The sequence below is a fragment of the Chiloscyllium punctatum genome, chromosome 37 (assembly GCF_047496795.1).
Source record: "Chiloscyllium punctatum isolate Juve2018m chromosome 37, sChiPun1.3, whole genome shotgun sequence".
Lineage (NCBI taxonomy): Eukaryota > Metazoa > Chordata > Chondrichthyes > Orectolobiformes > Hemiscylliidae > Chiloscyllium > Chiloscyllium punctatum.
Genome location: NC_092775.1, coordinates 31,768,093 through 31,781,987, shown reverse-complemented (window position 1 = coordinate 31,781,987; position 13,895 = coordinate 31,768,093). Strand labels below are relative to the sequence as shown.

Here is a 13,895-nt window from a genome sequence, read left to right as displayed (position 1 = left end):
AAGAACTATTTAACCATGTTGAGGCATAGATCATGCACATGCCTTGCTTGGATTGTTTAAACTCAGTTGCTTTTTTACAACATATATAGTAATTATTTAAAACGTATTAACTGCAATTTGCAACATTGTTAAATATTTACTCCAACAAATAACCTGAAACCTGTATGTTTTTGTACTTAGAAGAGCATTTAACAGAACAAGTTTGTTTACAAATAGGATTTTCCTGTTTATAAAAAGGAAGAAGTTGAAATTACACTAGACTGTTAATGCATTCATATTATTGAGATAAATAGTTCAAAACTTCAGAATGTTTGAGATCTGATGTATTGCATTTCTGATCACAAACAGCTCAACAGGATATTCCGACTAAACGTGAAACTATACGTCAGTCAACAATGGGAACTTTTGTTTCAATAACATTTTTGAATGTAATTCCATTAGAGAAAATATAAATATTATTGCTAGAATAAAAGTTCCAAGGGGGAGCCTATTAGGCTTACATTTATAAGTGTATCTGTAATTCAGTATTCTATATCTAAAATGGATTGTGTATATTAAGCACCATGCTGCCTTTGGATATAGTTAATGGTACTTACTCCCATGTGATTTCCAGCTGAAGTTTAATAGTGCCTAAGTCAGTAATATCCACAATCATTATCTGAGGCTGTGCAGAGAAGAAATCCGCACTTTCGCAAGTCACTGCTCCAACCAAAACAGTCATCAAACCTTTCATCTCAGCTACCTATGGAGAGAAATGTTCTGTTACAGCAAAATACTTTCTGGAATGAATCAGAAAGTAAATTTACAAAACTTAAAGTTTTTTTCTAAATTACAAAGAACATATTAGTAAAAGATGTTAACCTGTTTACTTGTAGAGTTGTCACAGGTTTTAGCGCATTCCATAGCATGCTTCCATTTTAATACAATTCGTAAATGAATGCCATTCCCCAATAAAGCTGCTGCCATTTATATTTTTCAATGGAGCATGACCAGTCTCTTTTTTAATACAGACAATTCTTTGTTACCTCTCAGGTTCTTCCATTCTCCTTCCCTCCCTAAATATCCTGCTCAACTCCTCTTCCAAACATCCCACTTGCTTCCATTTTCAAACCTCCCGCATGATGCCTTTCCCAACTTTCCCCTAGCTTCGTCGCATTACTCTCCTGCTTAGTAACAGTGAAATTCAATTTCTCTAGAGACCAGGTGTTGGTAGGATAGCAACATGTGCTTAATGTGCTCCTGAAGCTTAAAATGCAGTACAGACTTGTGTTACTTGCTCTTTTAAGTATAGCTCACACACAGCATTAAGCACATTTTTAAATATCATAGAAAACAGAAGTAGCTCTAGGCCATTTGTCCTTTCAATCCTCTTCCACTGTTCAACATTATCAGAACTGATCATCCAACTAAGTACCCTGAATCCACTTTCTCCCTACACCCTTTGATCTCTTTAGCCCTAAGAACTATACCAAACTCAGCAAGTGCAAAATTGTGATCAAATAGCATGAGTTCCAATTGACCTACACTGCTTAAAGCCTTCCTTCATCTCTTAAAAGATTGCATTGCAGTTGAAGCAAGTGCTGGAAGACATCACAAGACAAATTTGATCTGGACAAGACATAAGAATGATGCAAGGTGATAGGCCTACAGATTTTCTGATGTGAAAGTGGATGCCTTGATGCAGGAAGTGGGAGCAGGAGAGATGTGAGCTATCTACCTCAGCCAAGAGACTCTTCAGAAAATTTTTGAGAAAGCAAAGGACTCAGAAATTAGCAGTAATCAATGCCTGCAGTTTAGCCCCAAAGACTTGATGAGCCAAGGGAAAGGTGTTGCCAGGTTTGGAGGATTTGAGCTGCAGGGAGAGGCTGAATAGGCTAGGGTTGTTTTCCTTGGAGCGTCAGAGGCTGAAGGGCGACCTTATAGAGGTTTATAAAATCATGAGGGACATGAATAGGGTAAATAGACGAAGGCTTTTCCCTGGAATAGGGGAGTCCAGAACTAGAGGGCAGAGATTTAAGGTTTGAGGCGAAAGACCTAAGGGGCAATATTTTCATGCAGAGGGTGGTGCATGTATGGAATGAACTGCCAGAGGAAGTAGTGGAGGCTGGTACAATTGCAGCGTTTAAAAGGAATCTAGATGGATACATGAATAGGAAGGGTTTGGAGGGATATGAGCCAAGTACCGGCAATGGGGCTAGATTAGGTTAGGATATCTGGTCAGCATGGACGAGTTGGACTGAAGGGTCTGTTTCTGAGCTGTATATCTCTATGATTCTCTGACTCTATAATCCATCCCAAAACCACATTCTTATACCACCTGCTTTCTGTCTGGCAAGAGAAATAGCTGTCTTGGAATGCAGAACTTCAGTGACTTCCCTCCTGCATACTGCCTCTCCCAAATTTCCTCTAGCTTCCTCACCTGACTCTCCTGCTCACTGACCACTCAGTTCCCAGCCAGTCCACTCATTAACCATCCTCCTCACTGATGCACCCACTTGCTGACAGATTAACTCACTGATCCTTCTGTTCACCAACCCATATGCCCACTGACCGTGTTACTCACTGAGCCACCCATTTGCTGAATTTCCTGTTCACTGACTCAATGACCCACTGACCCTCCTATTCACTGACCCTCTTCCTTGCCAACCTCCCTGATCAGTGACCAATCCACTTGCTGACCTTTCCACTTCAGCTCTACTCTTGCAGCTCCTTACATGCTTGCCTCACTTGCTGCATTGTGTAAGAAAAGGAAAATAGCAAGCAGCAGAGAAATGCTAAGTTGGAGGATCAAAGACTGGGAAAGATTAGCAGGAAGTATGGATGGGTTGCCAAACTAAGCAATTCTTATTTCGGATCTGCAGGTGTCTCTTCTTAGCATTAATTAAGTTGCACATGAGGACCAAGTATAATTAGCAATTATCAACAAAATGTAACACCAGCAATGGATAATTTGTGATACAGAAACAACAGTAACTAACAACATATTTCATGTGTTATGCTCCTGCATTCATCCATGTTATAGAGTCATAGAGATGTACAGCATGGAAACACACCCTTCGTTCCAATCCGTCCATGCCGACCAGATATCCCAACCCAATCTAGTCCCCACCTGCCAGCACTCGACCCATATCCCTCCAAACTCTTCCTATTCATATACCCATCCTAATGCCTCTTAAATGTCGCAATTATACCAAACTCCACCGCATCCTCTGGCAGCTCATTCCATACACGTACCACCCTCTGCGTGAAAAAGTTGCCCCTTATATCTTTCCCCTCTCACCCTAAACCTATGCCCTTTGGACTCCCCGACCCCAGGGAAAATATTTTGTCTCTTTTTTCTATCCATGCCCCTCATAATTTTGTAAACCTCTATAAGGTCACCCCTCAGTCTCCGATGCTCAAGGGAAAACAGCCCCAGCCTGTTCAGCCTCTCCCTATAGCTCAGATCTTCCAACCCTGGCAACATCCTTGTAAATCTTTTTTGAACCCTTTCAGGTTTCACAACATCTTTCCGATAGGAAGGAGACCAGAATTGCACACAATATTCCAACAGTGGCCTAACTAATGTCCTGTACGGCCGCAACATGACCTCCCAACTCCTGTACTCAATACTCTGGCCAATAAAGGAAGGCATACCAAATGCCTTCTTAACTATCCTATCTACCTGCGACTCCACTTTCAAGGAGCTATGAACCTGCACTCCAAGGTCTCTTTGTTCAGCAACACTCCCTAGGATCTTAAGTGTATAAATCCTGCTAAGATTTGCTTTCCCAAAATGCAGCACCTTGCATTTATCTGAATTAAACACCATCTGCCACTTCTCAGCCCATTGGCCCATCTGGTCCAGATCCTGTTGTAATCTGAGGTAACCCTCTTCGCTATCTGCTACACCTAAAATTTTAATGTCATCTGCAAACTTACTAACTGTACCTCTTATGCTCACATCCAAATCATTTATGTAAATGACAAGAAGTAGAGGGCACAGCGCCGATCCTTGTGGCACTCCACTGGTCACAGGCCTCCAGTCTGAAAAACAACCCTCCACCACCACCCTCTGTCTTCTACCTTTGAGCCAGTTCTGTATCCAAATGGCTAGTTCTCCCTGTATTCCATGGGATCTAACCTTGCTAATCAGTCTCCCATGGGGAACCTTGTCAAACGCCTTACTGAAGTCCACATAGATCACATCTACTGTTCTGCCCTCATCAATCTTCTTTGTTATGTCTTCAAAAAACTCAATCAAGTTTGTGAGACATGATTTCCCACACACAAAGCCATGGTGAATATCTCGAATCAGTCCTTGCCTTTCCAAATGCAGGTATGTCCTGTCTCTCAGGATTCCCTCCAACAACTTGTCCACCACTGAGGTCAGGCTCACCGGTCTATAGTTCCCTGGCTTGTCTTTACCGCCCTTCTTAAACAGTGGCACCACGTTTGTCAACCTCCAGTCTTCCGGCACCTCACCTGTGACTATCGATGATACAAATATCTCAGCAAGAGGCCCAGCAATCACTTCTCTATCTTCTCACAGAGTTCTAGGGTACACTTGATCAGGTTCTGGGGATTTATCCACCTTTAACCATTTCAAGACATCCAGCACTTCCTCCTCTGTAATCTGGACAATTTGCAAGATGTCACCATCTATTTCCCTACAGGCTATATCTTCCATATCCATTTCCACAGTAAATTCTGATGCAAAATATTCATTTAGTATCTCCCCCATTTTATGTGGCTCCACACAAAGGCCGTCTTGATGATCTTTGAGGGGCCCTATTCTTTCCCTCGTTACCCTTCTGTCCTTAATATATTTGTAAAAATCCATTGGATTCTCCTTAATTCTATTTGCCAAAGCTATCTCATGTCCCCATTTTGCACTCCTGATTTCCCTCTTAAGTATACTCCTACTTTCTTAATACTCTTCTAAGGATTCACTCGATCTATCCTATCTGTATCTGACATATGCTTCCTTCTTTTTCTTAACCGAGCCCTCAATTTCTTTAGTCATCCAGCATTCCTTATACCTACCAGCCTTCCCCTTCACCCTGACAGGAATATACTTTCTCTGGATTCTTGTTATCTCATTTCTGAAGGCTTCCCATTTTCCAGCCGTCCCTTTATCTGCAAACATCAGCCTCCAATCAGCTTTCGAAAGTTCTTGCCTAATACCATCAAAATTGGCCTTCCTCCAATTTAGAACTTCAACTTTTAGATCTGGTCTATCCTTTTCCAGCACTATTTTAAAACGAATAGAATTATGGTCACTGGCCTCAAAGTGCTCCCCCACTGACACCTCAGTCACTTGCCCTGCCTTATTTCCCAAGAGTAGGTCAAGTTTTGCACTTTCTCTAGTAGGTACATCCACATACTGAATCAGAAAATTGTCTTGTACACACTTAACTAATTCCTCTCCATCTAAACCTTTAACACTATGGTAGTCCCAGTCAATGTTTGGAAAGTTAAAGTCCCCTACCATAACCATCCTATTATTCTTACAGACAGCTGAGATCTCCTTACAAGTTTGTTTTTCAATTTCCATCTGACTATTGGGGGGACTATAATACAATCCCAATAAGGTGATCATCCCTTTCTTATTTCTCAGTTCCACCCAAATAACTTCCCTGGATGTATTTCCAGGAATATCCTCCCTCAGCACAGCTGTAATGCTATCCCTTATCAAAAATGCCACTCCCCATTCTCTCTTGCCTCCCTTTCTATCCTTCCTGTAGCATTTGTATCCTGGAACATTAAGCTGCCAGTCCTGCCCATCCCTGAGCCATGTTTCTGTAATTGCTATGATATCCCAGTCCCATGTTCCTAACCATGCCCTGAGTTCAAATGCCTTCCCTATTAGGCCCCTTGCATTGAAATAAATGCAGTTAAGTTTATTAGTCCTACCTTGTCCCTGCCTGCCCTGTTTGACTCACTTCTGTTCTCAGCTGTACCCGTCTCTGATTGATCTCTTTCTTCACTATCTCCCTGGGTCCCACCACCCCACCTTACTAGTTTAAATCCTCCCAAGCAATTCTAGCAAATTTCCCTGCCAGTATATTAGTCCCCTTCCAATTTAGGTGCAATCCGTCCTTCTTGTACAGGTCACTTCTACCCCAAAAGAGATTCCAATGATCCAAAAATGTGAATCCTTCTTCCATACACCAGTTCCTCAGCCATGCAGTCATCTACTCTATCCTCCTATTCCTGCCCTCACTAGCTCGTAGCACTGGGAGTAATCCAGATATTACTACCTTGAGGACCTCCTTTTTAAATTTCTGCCTTATTCTCTGTAATTTCCCTTCAGAATCTCAACCTTTTCCCTTCCAATGTCGTTGGTTCCAATGTGGACAAAGACCTCCTGCTGGCCCCTCTCCCTTGTGAGAACATTCTGCACCCTCTCTGAGACATCCTTGATCCTGTCACCAGGGAAACAACACACTATTCTGCCTTTTCTCTGCTGGCCACAGAAACGTCTATTTGTACCTCTGACTACAGAATCCCCTAACACAATTGATCTCCTGGAAGCCGACGTTGCTCTCGTTGCATTAGAACCAGTCTCACTACCAGAAACTTGGCTGTTCGTGCTACGTTCCCCTGAGAATCCATCACCCCCTACATTTTCCAAAACAACATACCTGTTTGAAATGGATATATCCACAAAAGACTCCTGCACTAGCTGCTGATCTCTCTTACCCTTCCTGGAGTTAACCCATCTATGTGACTGTATCTGAGACTTTCCCCCCTTCCTATAACTGCCATCCATCACATACTGTTGCTGTTGCAAATTCTCATCGCTTCTATCTGTCTCTCAAACCGATCCACTTGATCTGATAAGATTTGCATCCAACAGCATTTATGGCAGATATAATCCGCAGTAACCCTTGAACTCTCTTTAAACTCCCACGTCTGACAAGAAGTACATATCACTGCAAAGGCCATGTTTGCTCCTTCACAATCTACAGACCCACAATCTACATGTGATATCCAAACTGTCAAATAGAGTGCACATAGGTTTTATATAAATTGTTCCTGATACTATCCTTTTTTATCTTGTCCGGTTTATCACTCATTTTAATTCAAAACTTGACTAAATTTGGGAAATTGCCAATTTGGAAATGTTTGATTATCTTGTACATATACCAAATTGGAAATCCTAATATGAGATTCAAAGCAGTGATACAGCCAACCTGGACACTAAGACTGAGGTTCGTGAATAGCAAATTTTACCAGTAACTTATGAAGACATATATTAATACAATAATGAATATAATATTAATGACTAACCAACATCAAGTAAAATTGTCAGACATTAAGTTAACACTGGGATTATGTGCCACTCAATAGAAATATTTGCACAAATGGGATTGTTTGATCGTAATCATAAATGTCTGTCTAAGTGCTACATTGTAGTCAGTAAATCCTTCACCAGCCTCATTACTCATTAGATGTTGCTATTACATAGGTTTATTTTCACAGTTAATAATTCCAAAATTCACACTGTCTCACTAACTCAAAAATGTGTTTAAAGTTACAAACTGTATTAGTAAACTGCATCATCATTCAACTTCCTGTATGTTAAGAAGTTTATTCTGTGGTATCTAGTCCTTTTTTTTTAAATCGCACTACACTTATATGATATTGTGATAGTTCAATAATGATAAGGAACTATTCACAACTTGAAAAGTAATTTAGTCTGATATTCTATCATAACATTTGGTTGACATTTGGAAGCAGTTCTGGAATATTAGAATACTAATTGCCAGAAGGTTAATTGTTTTCTAAGGATAAGTAAACTTTTCTTTAAACTTTTGAACTGTTTCTAAAAAAAACAAACGATCAAAGTTGACCCACGCTATTTCAAACATTTGGTTGAAAACGATATACATCTGATTTGAGTAATCTCAACCTAGTTCTAACGAACTTGGATCCAAACATGAGTCAATTTTTAATTGCCCTTCCAAATTCTCCTTTTCCCATCAAAGGTACTTTTCATTAACCTCGGGATTTCTCCATTATGTGACCGGTTACTTAAGTCACTGAAAACTGGTGTCCAAGTAATTATGGAATGAGTGATCAGGGAAATGCCAACCTTTTCACAGTTGCAGTATGGAATACATACCTGGCAGTGTGAGGCAATGTATTGATGCAAACAGAGGGAGTTTTATCTGTACTATGCTATGTCTAATCAACGAATATGTGATGCTCATGCTTAAAACATTTGCAAATAAATCTTTTAAATTTATAAACAAGCACCTTTATTTCAATGTCTTCATTAATATGTGGTAGGAAGGCCATTTCTTCTTCATCCCATGTTTGTCTGTCATCAGCGTCAATTTTTCCTTTTAGCTTCCATCTCTGTCGACCATATTTAATCAATACCTGCATAAAAACCAAAAGAGTACTAACTTCAGAGCATGACCTTACAATGAGGCACAGAGTTATCACTTCAAAACTTAATGAGAAGTTTGATTATAACTTTACTCACTGCACAATTTTGAGCAGGTGCCAGTATGTTGTTTATATGAGATAATTTAGATCAAACTACATTACAATTAAAATTGCAGATTATACATTCTAGAAAATGATTCTCCAATAGTTTAGCAAATTTATCCAGGATGTATGTTAGATAGCCAGATTATGAAAATACAAGTTTGATTTTCCAGTCTGCATCACATAGCTGATGACAGTCAGAGAACCAATAAAGGTCTCAATGTGGCAAGAGTACACTTCGACCAAAAACGGAAAATGATCCATGCCTGTTAAATTGGATAAAACCCATAAACGGGTACGAGGATTAAAATTCATGATTAATTTACATTCAAATATTTAATGCAGACTGCACACAAACTGTGCCATCTACTGATTAACATGCTAATAGCATGGGCCCCATATTAACCAAGGTGGCTACACACTTGAGAAGGGGCTGCAAAATCATGAGGCCAGAATGACTTTGTGCTATTCTGCACTCCTGAAAGAATACTGGCAACATTTAATGGGATTTTGGTTTGGAGGACATGCTGGAATTCACTGTAGAAGTGACTTTGACCTGTATGGGAAAGATACAGGAGTGGCACAACGTTAAGAGAGGAAGCTCTGGGTTTCTCTGATGCAGCCTAGGTGCAGGAGTGGAAAGAAAGGGAGAGGTCCTATATCCATTTGGTTCCAGGATGTCCTCCAAGATGCAAAGGAAGCAGCATAGCCATAAACACCAGTGTGTGCACATCCAGCACCAAGAATCTGGATGCAACACTGAAGATGATCAAAAACCTTGCACACAAGTGATCAAAGTCAGTGAATTCATCTTCCAATGCCACATTTAATCAACTGCATCATCTGCTTCTCTCACTGCTCAGTGCACCAGAACTCCATCACTCAACTACTGACAATCGCCAACAATTCTGAGGCATTTCTCATATTCGTGGATTCATCTCAATCTCAGACACTTAGCACTTCTTCAGACTTAGCACCCACACTTTGCATAAACTGCAAATAATGCATCACCCAATTACATTTCACTCCATTCTCTGACACACTTCCCTCTATATTGCAAGATAAAGTGACATACAACCAAACGCAGCAACATGAACAACAGGGTGCAGACAATGTTGCTTGTTTTCACCCATCTGCAGCAGACATTACAATCATTGGTGCTGTGATGACTGATGCTGTAGACAGTGATGGGGCTGAAAAGATCATGTTCCTATATAATTGTCCTTTTCAGATCCCACTTCATCAAAATTCTATAAACTCTTCTGATTTACAAATCCAGTTGGCTTTCACTCCTTCCTCTTAACCCAACATAACCTTTTATCTTCTTCCTTTCACATGCCTGTGATATGTTACCTTGCCAAGCAGTGGTAGGAAAGAAAGAATGGGAAGAGCAGGAAAGCAGGAATAAGCAGAAACATACTCACACATTCTCATATTGGCAGCCACAAGCTCATATACAGACACTACACAAATTTCAGAGGCTAGCTTCGAGCCTTTTCTTCTTGCCTTGCACAATACTTTGTACCTTTTTCATTTTTACTATCAATGTACTGCCAGACAGTAAAAATGAGAGATATTGTTTATGGTGAAACCCTGTCACTTGATCATATTCTCACAGCCACCAGCTCAAATATTGTTACTGTATTCACTTTCGAGGCAAGATCTGCATGTGATGAGTCTCCAGGCACAAGTAGTCTGTAAGGAAGGAGATGTTGCTGGAGGCTGTAACAAGTAGTCTGTAACCAAGGTTGGTGACAAGAGAAACAGAGGTGATATGTTCTCTGTTTTTTGCTATTATGATAGGTCTTATAACATGCACACTGAAACTAGGTTCTTAATGACAAGACGTATCAGAAGATTTATTCACAAAGTAACTAAAAGCATTGCAACTCTATCACAGACATTGGCATGGTCTGAACTCAAATTGATTGATGAATTTTTCTGGTGGACTACGAAGTACAACAGATTCCTGACTGATATCAACTTTGAACTCCCTTAAAGGTCTGGTCATATCCTGATCATAGATACATGTAATATAAAAACGACAGGTATCAACTCCACAGCGAGAAAGGCCATTCATGAGCTTTTGCTGCAGAGGACTCAGATGAAAACTGCAATGGAGTGACATGCAGGTAAAGGCTATTGGGTATGCACATTGAAGTAGTTGCTGCATTAGCGAGTGTGTATGAAAGCCACTGCCTCTATCAAGTGGATGAAGGAGGTTGGCATCTTTGCATAAGAGCTTATGCAAAGCTTGGAAAGCATAATTTCCAGCATGGAAGCAGCAACCAACATCCTGAGAACCTTTTCTGAACCAGCCACGATGCAAAACCTTATGGTCAATACTTTAGCTTTTTGAAAAACACACATTTTGATGAAACTTTTCTTTTTCACTCAGGCTTTTTCACTAGAATACTAATCCAAGAAATGGTTTTTCCTCCCACAGTCCAAAGATGTGCAGGTTAGGTGAATTGGCCATGCTAAATTGCCCATAGTGTTCAGGTATATGTAGGTAGATGCATTAGTCAGGGGTAAACATAGGGTAGGGGACTGGGTCTGGGTGGGTTACTCTTTGGAGGGTCAGTGTGGACTTGTTGGGCCAAGGGGCCTGTTTTCATACTGTAGGGATTCTAAAAAAAACAAGACAAAAGGCTTTGACAAAATGTTTCTTTTTCAGCAGTACTGAAATGTTATATTATCAAAACATTTACCTTAGCCTTCGGTACAGCACAAATACAAAGTCACACACTAACTAAGTGTTACAATGGAAGCTCAAACCAAAGGAATGCAATCTCAGCTATTGCTTTATTGGTCCGATTTGTTGCTTTGCAGGCTGAGTCACAGCGCTCAAGGGGCTTGCCTGGCCTCACCACACACCATGAAATCTCTCCACACTGAGACTGCCAAGGTGTCACTCTATGAAAGAGCTATATTGGCTCCAAGATATCTGCCTGTCCACTGTCAGGATGACAATATTAGTCTATCCATCATTGCCACTCCATCTGTGTCCTTGCAAGTTGCTGCCAAGGTTGACATTGTGTAGTCTGAACCTGGAGTCTCTTAGGCCAGGATTACTTGAAGTCATCCTGCAAGAACACATGCAGTCTCCTCCACTGAAAGTCAGCAACTTTCCACTAACAATGTTGCATTGTACTAACAGTGCATAGGAACACTTGGCCAGCCAAAAGCATATAGAATGCATGGATTAGTTGACTGTTGTATAGAACATTGGATAGTGTTTGGTTGAAGTTGGTTGGAATGGTTGTTTTGCAGTACATTTTATTTCAGCATTGTAACCAGAAAAAGACTGCAGGTATTATGTGAGGCTTTGGAAAATTGGGGTTTTGTTCACTGGGATCCAAGTCATTAAGACAATCATGGACAGCCAGTTGAAAAGTGGGTATATTGTTTGCCTCCTCCCTCCTTCTTCCTCCATTTGTAACTCATCGTGTATAACCAGGGGAAATAGCAGCATGAGAATACCACTGGAGAAGTAATTCAGAGGCTAGGTTAAAGCTCTGGAAATGTCAATTCAAAAACAAGCATGCATTTTATATTTTTCCCCTCTCACCCTAAACTTGCATCCTCTAGTTCTGGACTCCCACACTCCAGGTTTATCCTAACCATGCCCCTCATGATTTTATAAACCTCTATAAGACCACCCCATCAGCCTCCAACGCTCCACAGAAAACAGCCCGAGTCTATTCAGCCTCCCCCTATAGCTCAAATCCTCCAACCCTGGCAACATCCTTGTAAATCTTTTCTGAACCCTTTCAGGTTTCACAACATCCATCCGATTGGAAGGAGACAAGAACTGCATGCAATATTCCAAAAATGGCCCTACCAAAGCCCTGTACATGACAACATGGAACTTGCAAGGCTGTCCTAACACTGTTCTGAGGTTGATAGACCTCAGTTGGCACCTCTTTTATGAAGTGGAAATCTCACTGTTATTTGCTGAGATGGAGGGAAGAGAATTCCTTCTTGATGACCCTGGGTGTATATGGCCCCCTGCTGAGGGCCTGACACTCGCTCCTTCTCTCACTTTGAAAAGCCTGTCTCCCTCCCATTGACTTTGCTCAATTTCTCTTCTATATTGCAGGCTTTTGGGAAGTGAAAAGCAAGGCCTTTATCATCTGCAATTCCTCTCTGCAAATTTTACCAACTTTGAATAGCAAAGTTCATGATTCCTTAAATACTGCTGGTTGCCACTGGTTTTGGGTTAGTTGTGGGTGAGCTGGGGTGGTGGGTATTAGAAGGGGAAGATGCTTCCTGCTGCTGAACACAAGTTTTTAATGCGTATTTAAACAGTGGGCATTAGTTTGACAATTGAGTTCATCATTGGCATCACAGTGAAATATCAGCATTTTATACTGATTGACATCACAACCTATTCATGTTGTCCCCATTAATACCCTCATCAAAATGATACCTCATGCAACCACCTACTGAAATGTGTGTACTTCATGCAAATACCATGAACAGCACACACACTGTGGAAGTTATGGACATTACAGAGTCAAATCTTGCGATCAATAATTCTTAATGTACCTGGCCTATGGCACAGTGGTTAGCTCTGCTGCCACACAGTGCCAGGGACCAGGGTTCAATTCCAGCCTCAGGTGACTGTCTGTGTGAAGTTTGCACATTCTCCTCATGTCTGTGTGGGTTTCCGCTGGGTGCTCCAGTTTCCTCCCACAGTCCAGAGATGTGCAGGTTATGTGGATTGGCCATGCTAAATTGCCCTTTAGAGTTCAGGGATGTGCAGACTAGGTGTGGTAAATGTGGGGTTACAGGGATAGGCAGGTTGCAGATTTGATGGGCCGAATAGTCTCTATCTGTGCTGTATGGATTATATACATCAGATGATGAGACATTCAGTAATAGTCAGTTGGGTGAGGAGCAGCCTGGTGCTTAGAACCTGTGGAATTATATTTCAATAAGGAGTGCCTCAGAGAGGAAACTAGGGACTAAAATTCTATTATATCATCTTGAATAAGAACTGAACTATAAAGTGCCCTGGAAAAAAGCACACTGAATAAACAAGAGATTTTTTTTAACACACTTCATTTTTCACAAGTGTTGTATTAGGTTTCTTTAATCAAGAAAGTAATTAATTCAATCTGAAATCATGTGTGGGTTGAGCATGTATTTGCTTAACTGCTTTGGTATGAATGCAAAATTCCTCCTCCACCACATATTTATTAACTCAAGAAGATCAAGTCCCCTATACTCATTGTTCCAACACATTTGAACACCCCCCTGCTAAGTGACCCACATTCGATGGTGTCAGATTACTTTTGGCAAGCCTCCAGTACTGTTGGCACACAGCATATGCAATCTGAGGTCAATAACTGAGCAATAATGGAAGAAGCAAAACTGAAAAAATAATTATTTTTGTCTCTGTTCTGTGC

At 40.9% G+C, this 13,895-nt stretch overlaps 1 protein-coding gene across 3 annotated transcripts in view; it reads right to left on the bottom strand.

Annotated features, from left to right (window-relative positions):
• Nucleotides 1–13,895, bottom strand: part of ripor3 (RIPOR family member 3) — a 243,085-nt gene that overhangs the window by 93,311 nt on the left and 135,879 nt on the right. For all 3 annotated transcript variants that reach the window (XM_072556548.1, XM_072556547.1, XM_072556546.1), the window contains exons 10-11: nucleotides 8,245–8,370; nucleotides 597–742 (exon numbers count right to left, since the gene is read on the bottom strand). In XM_072556548.1, the coding sequence (XP_072412649.1) occupies nucleotides 597–742; nucleotides 8,245–8,370 (272 nt within the window). The remainder of the gene's footprint in view (nucleotides 1–596; nucleotides 743–8,244; nucleotides 8,371–13,895) is intronic.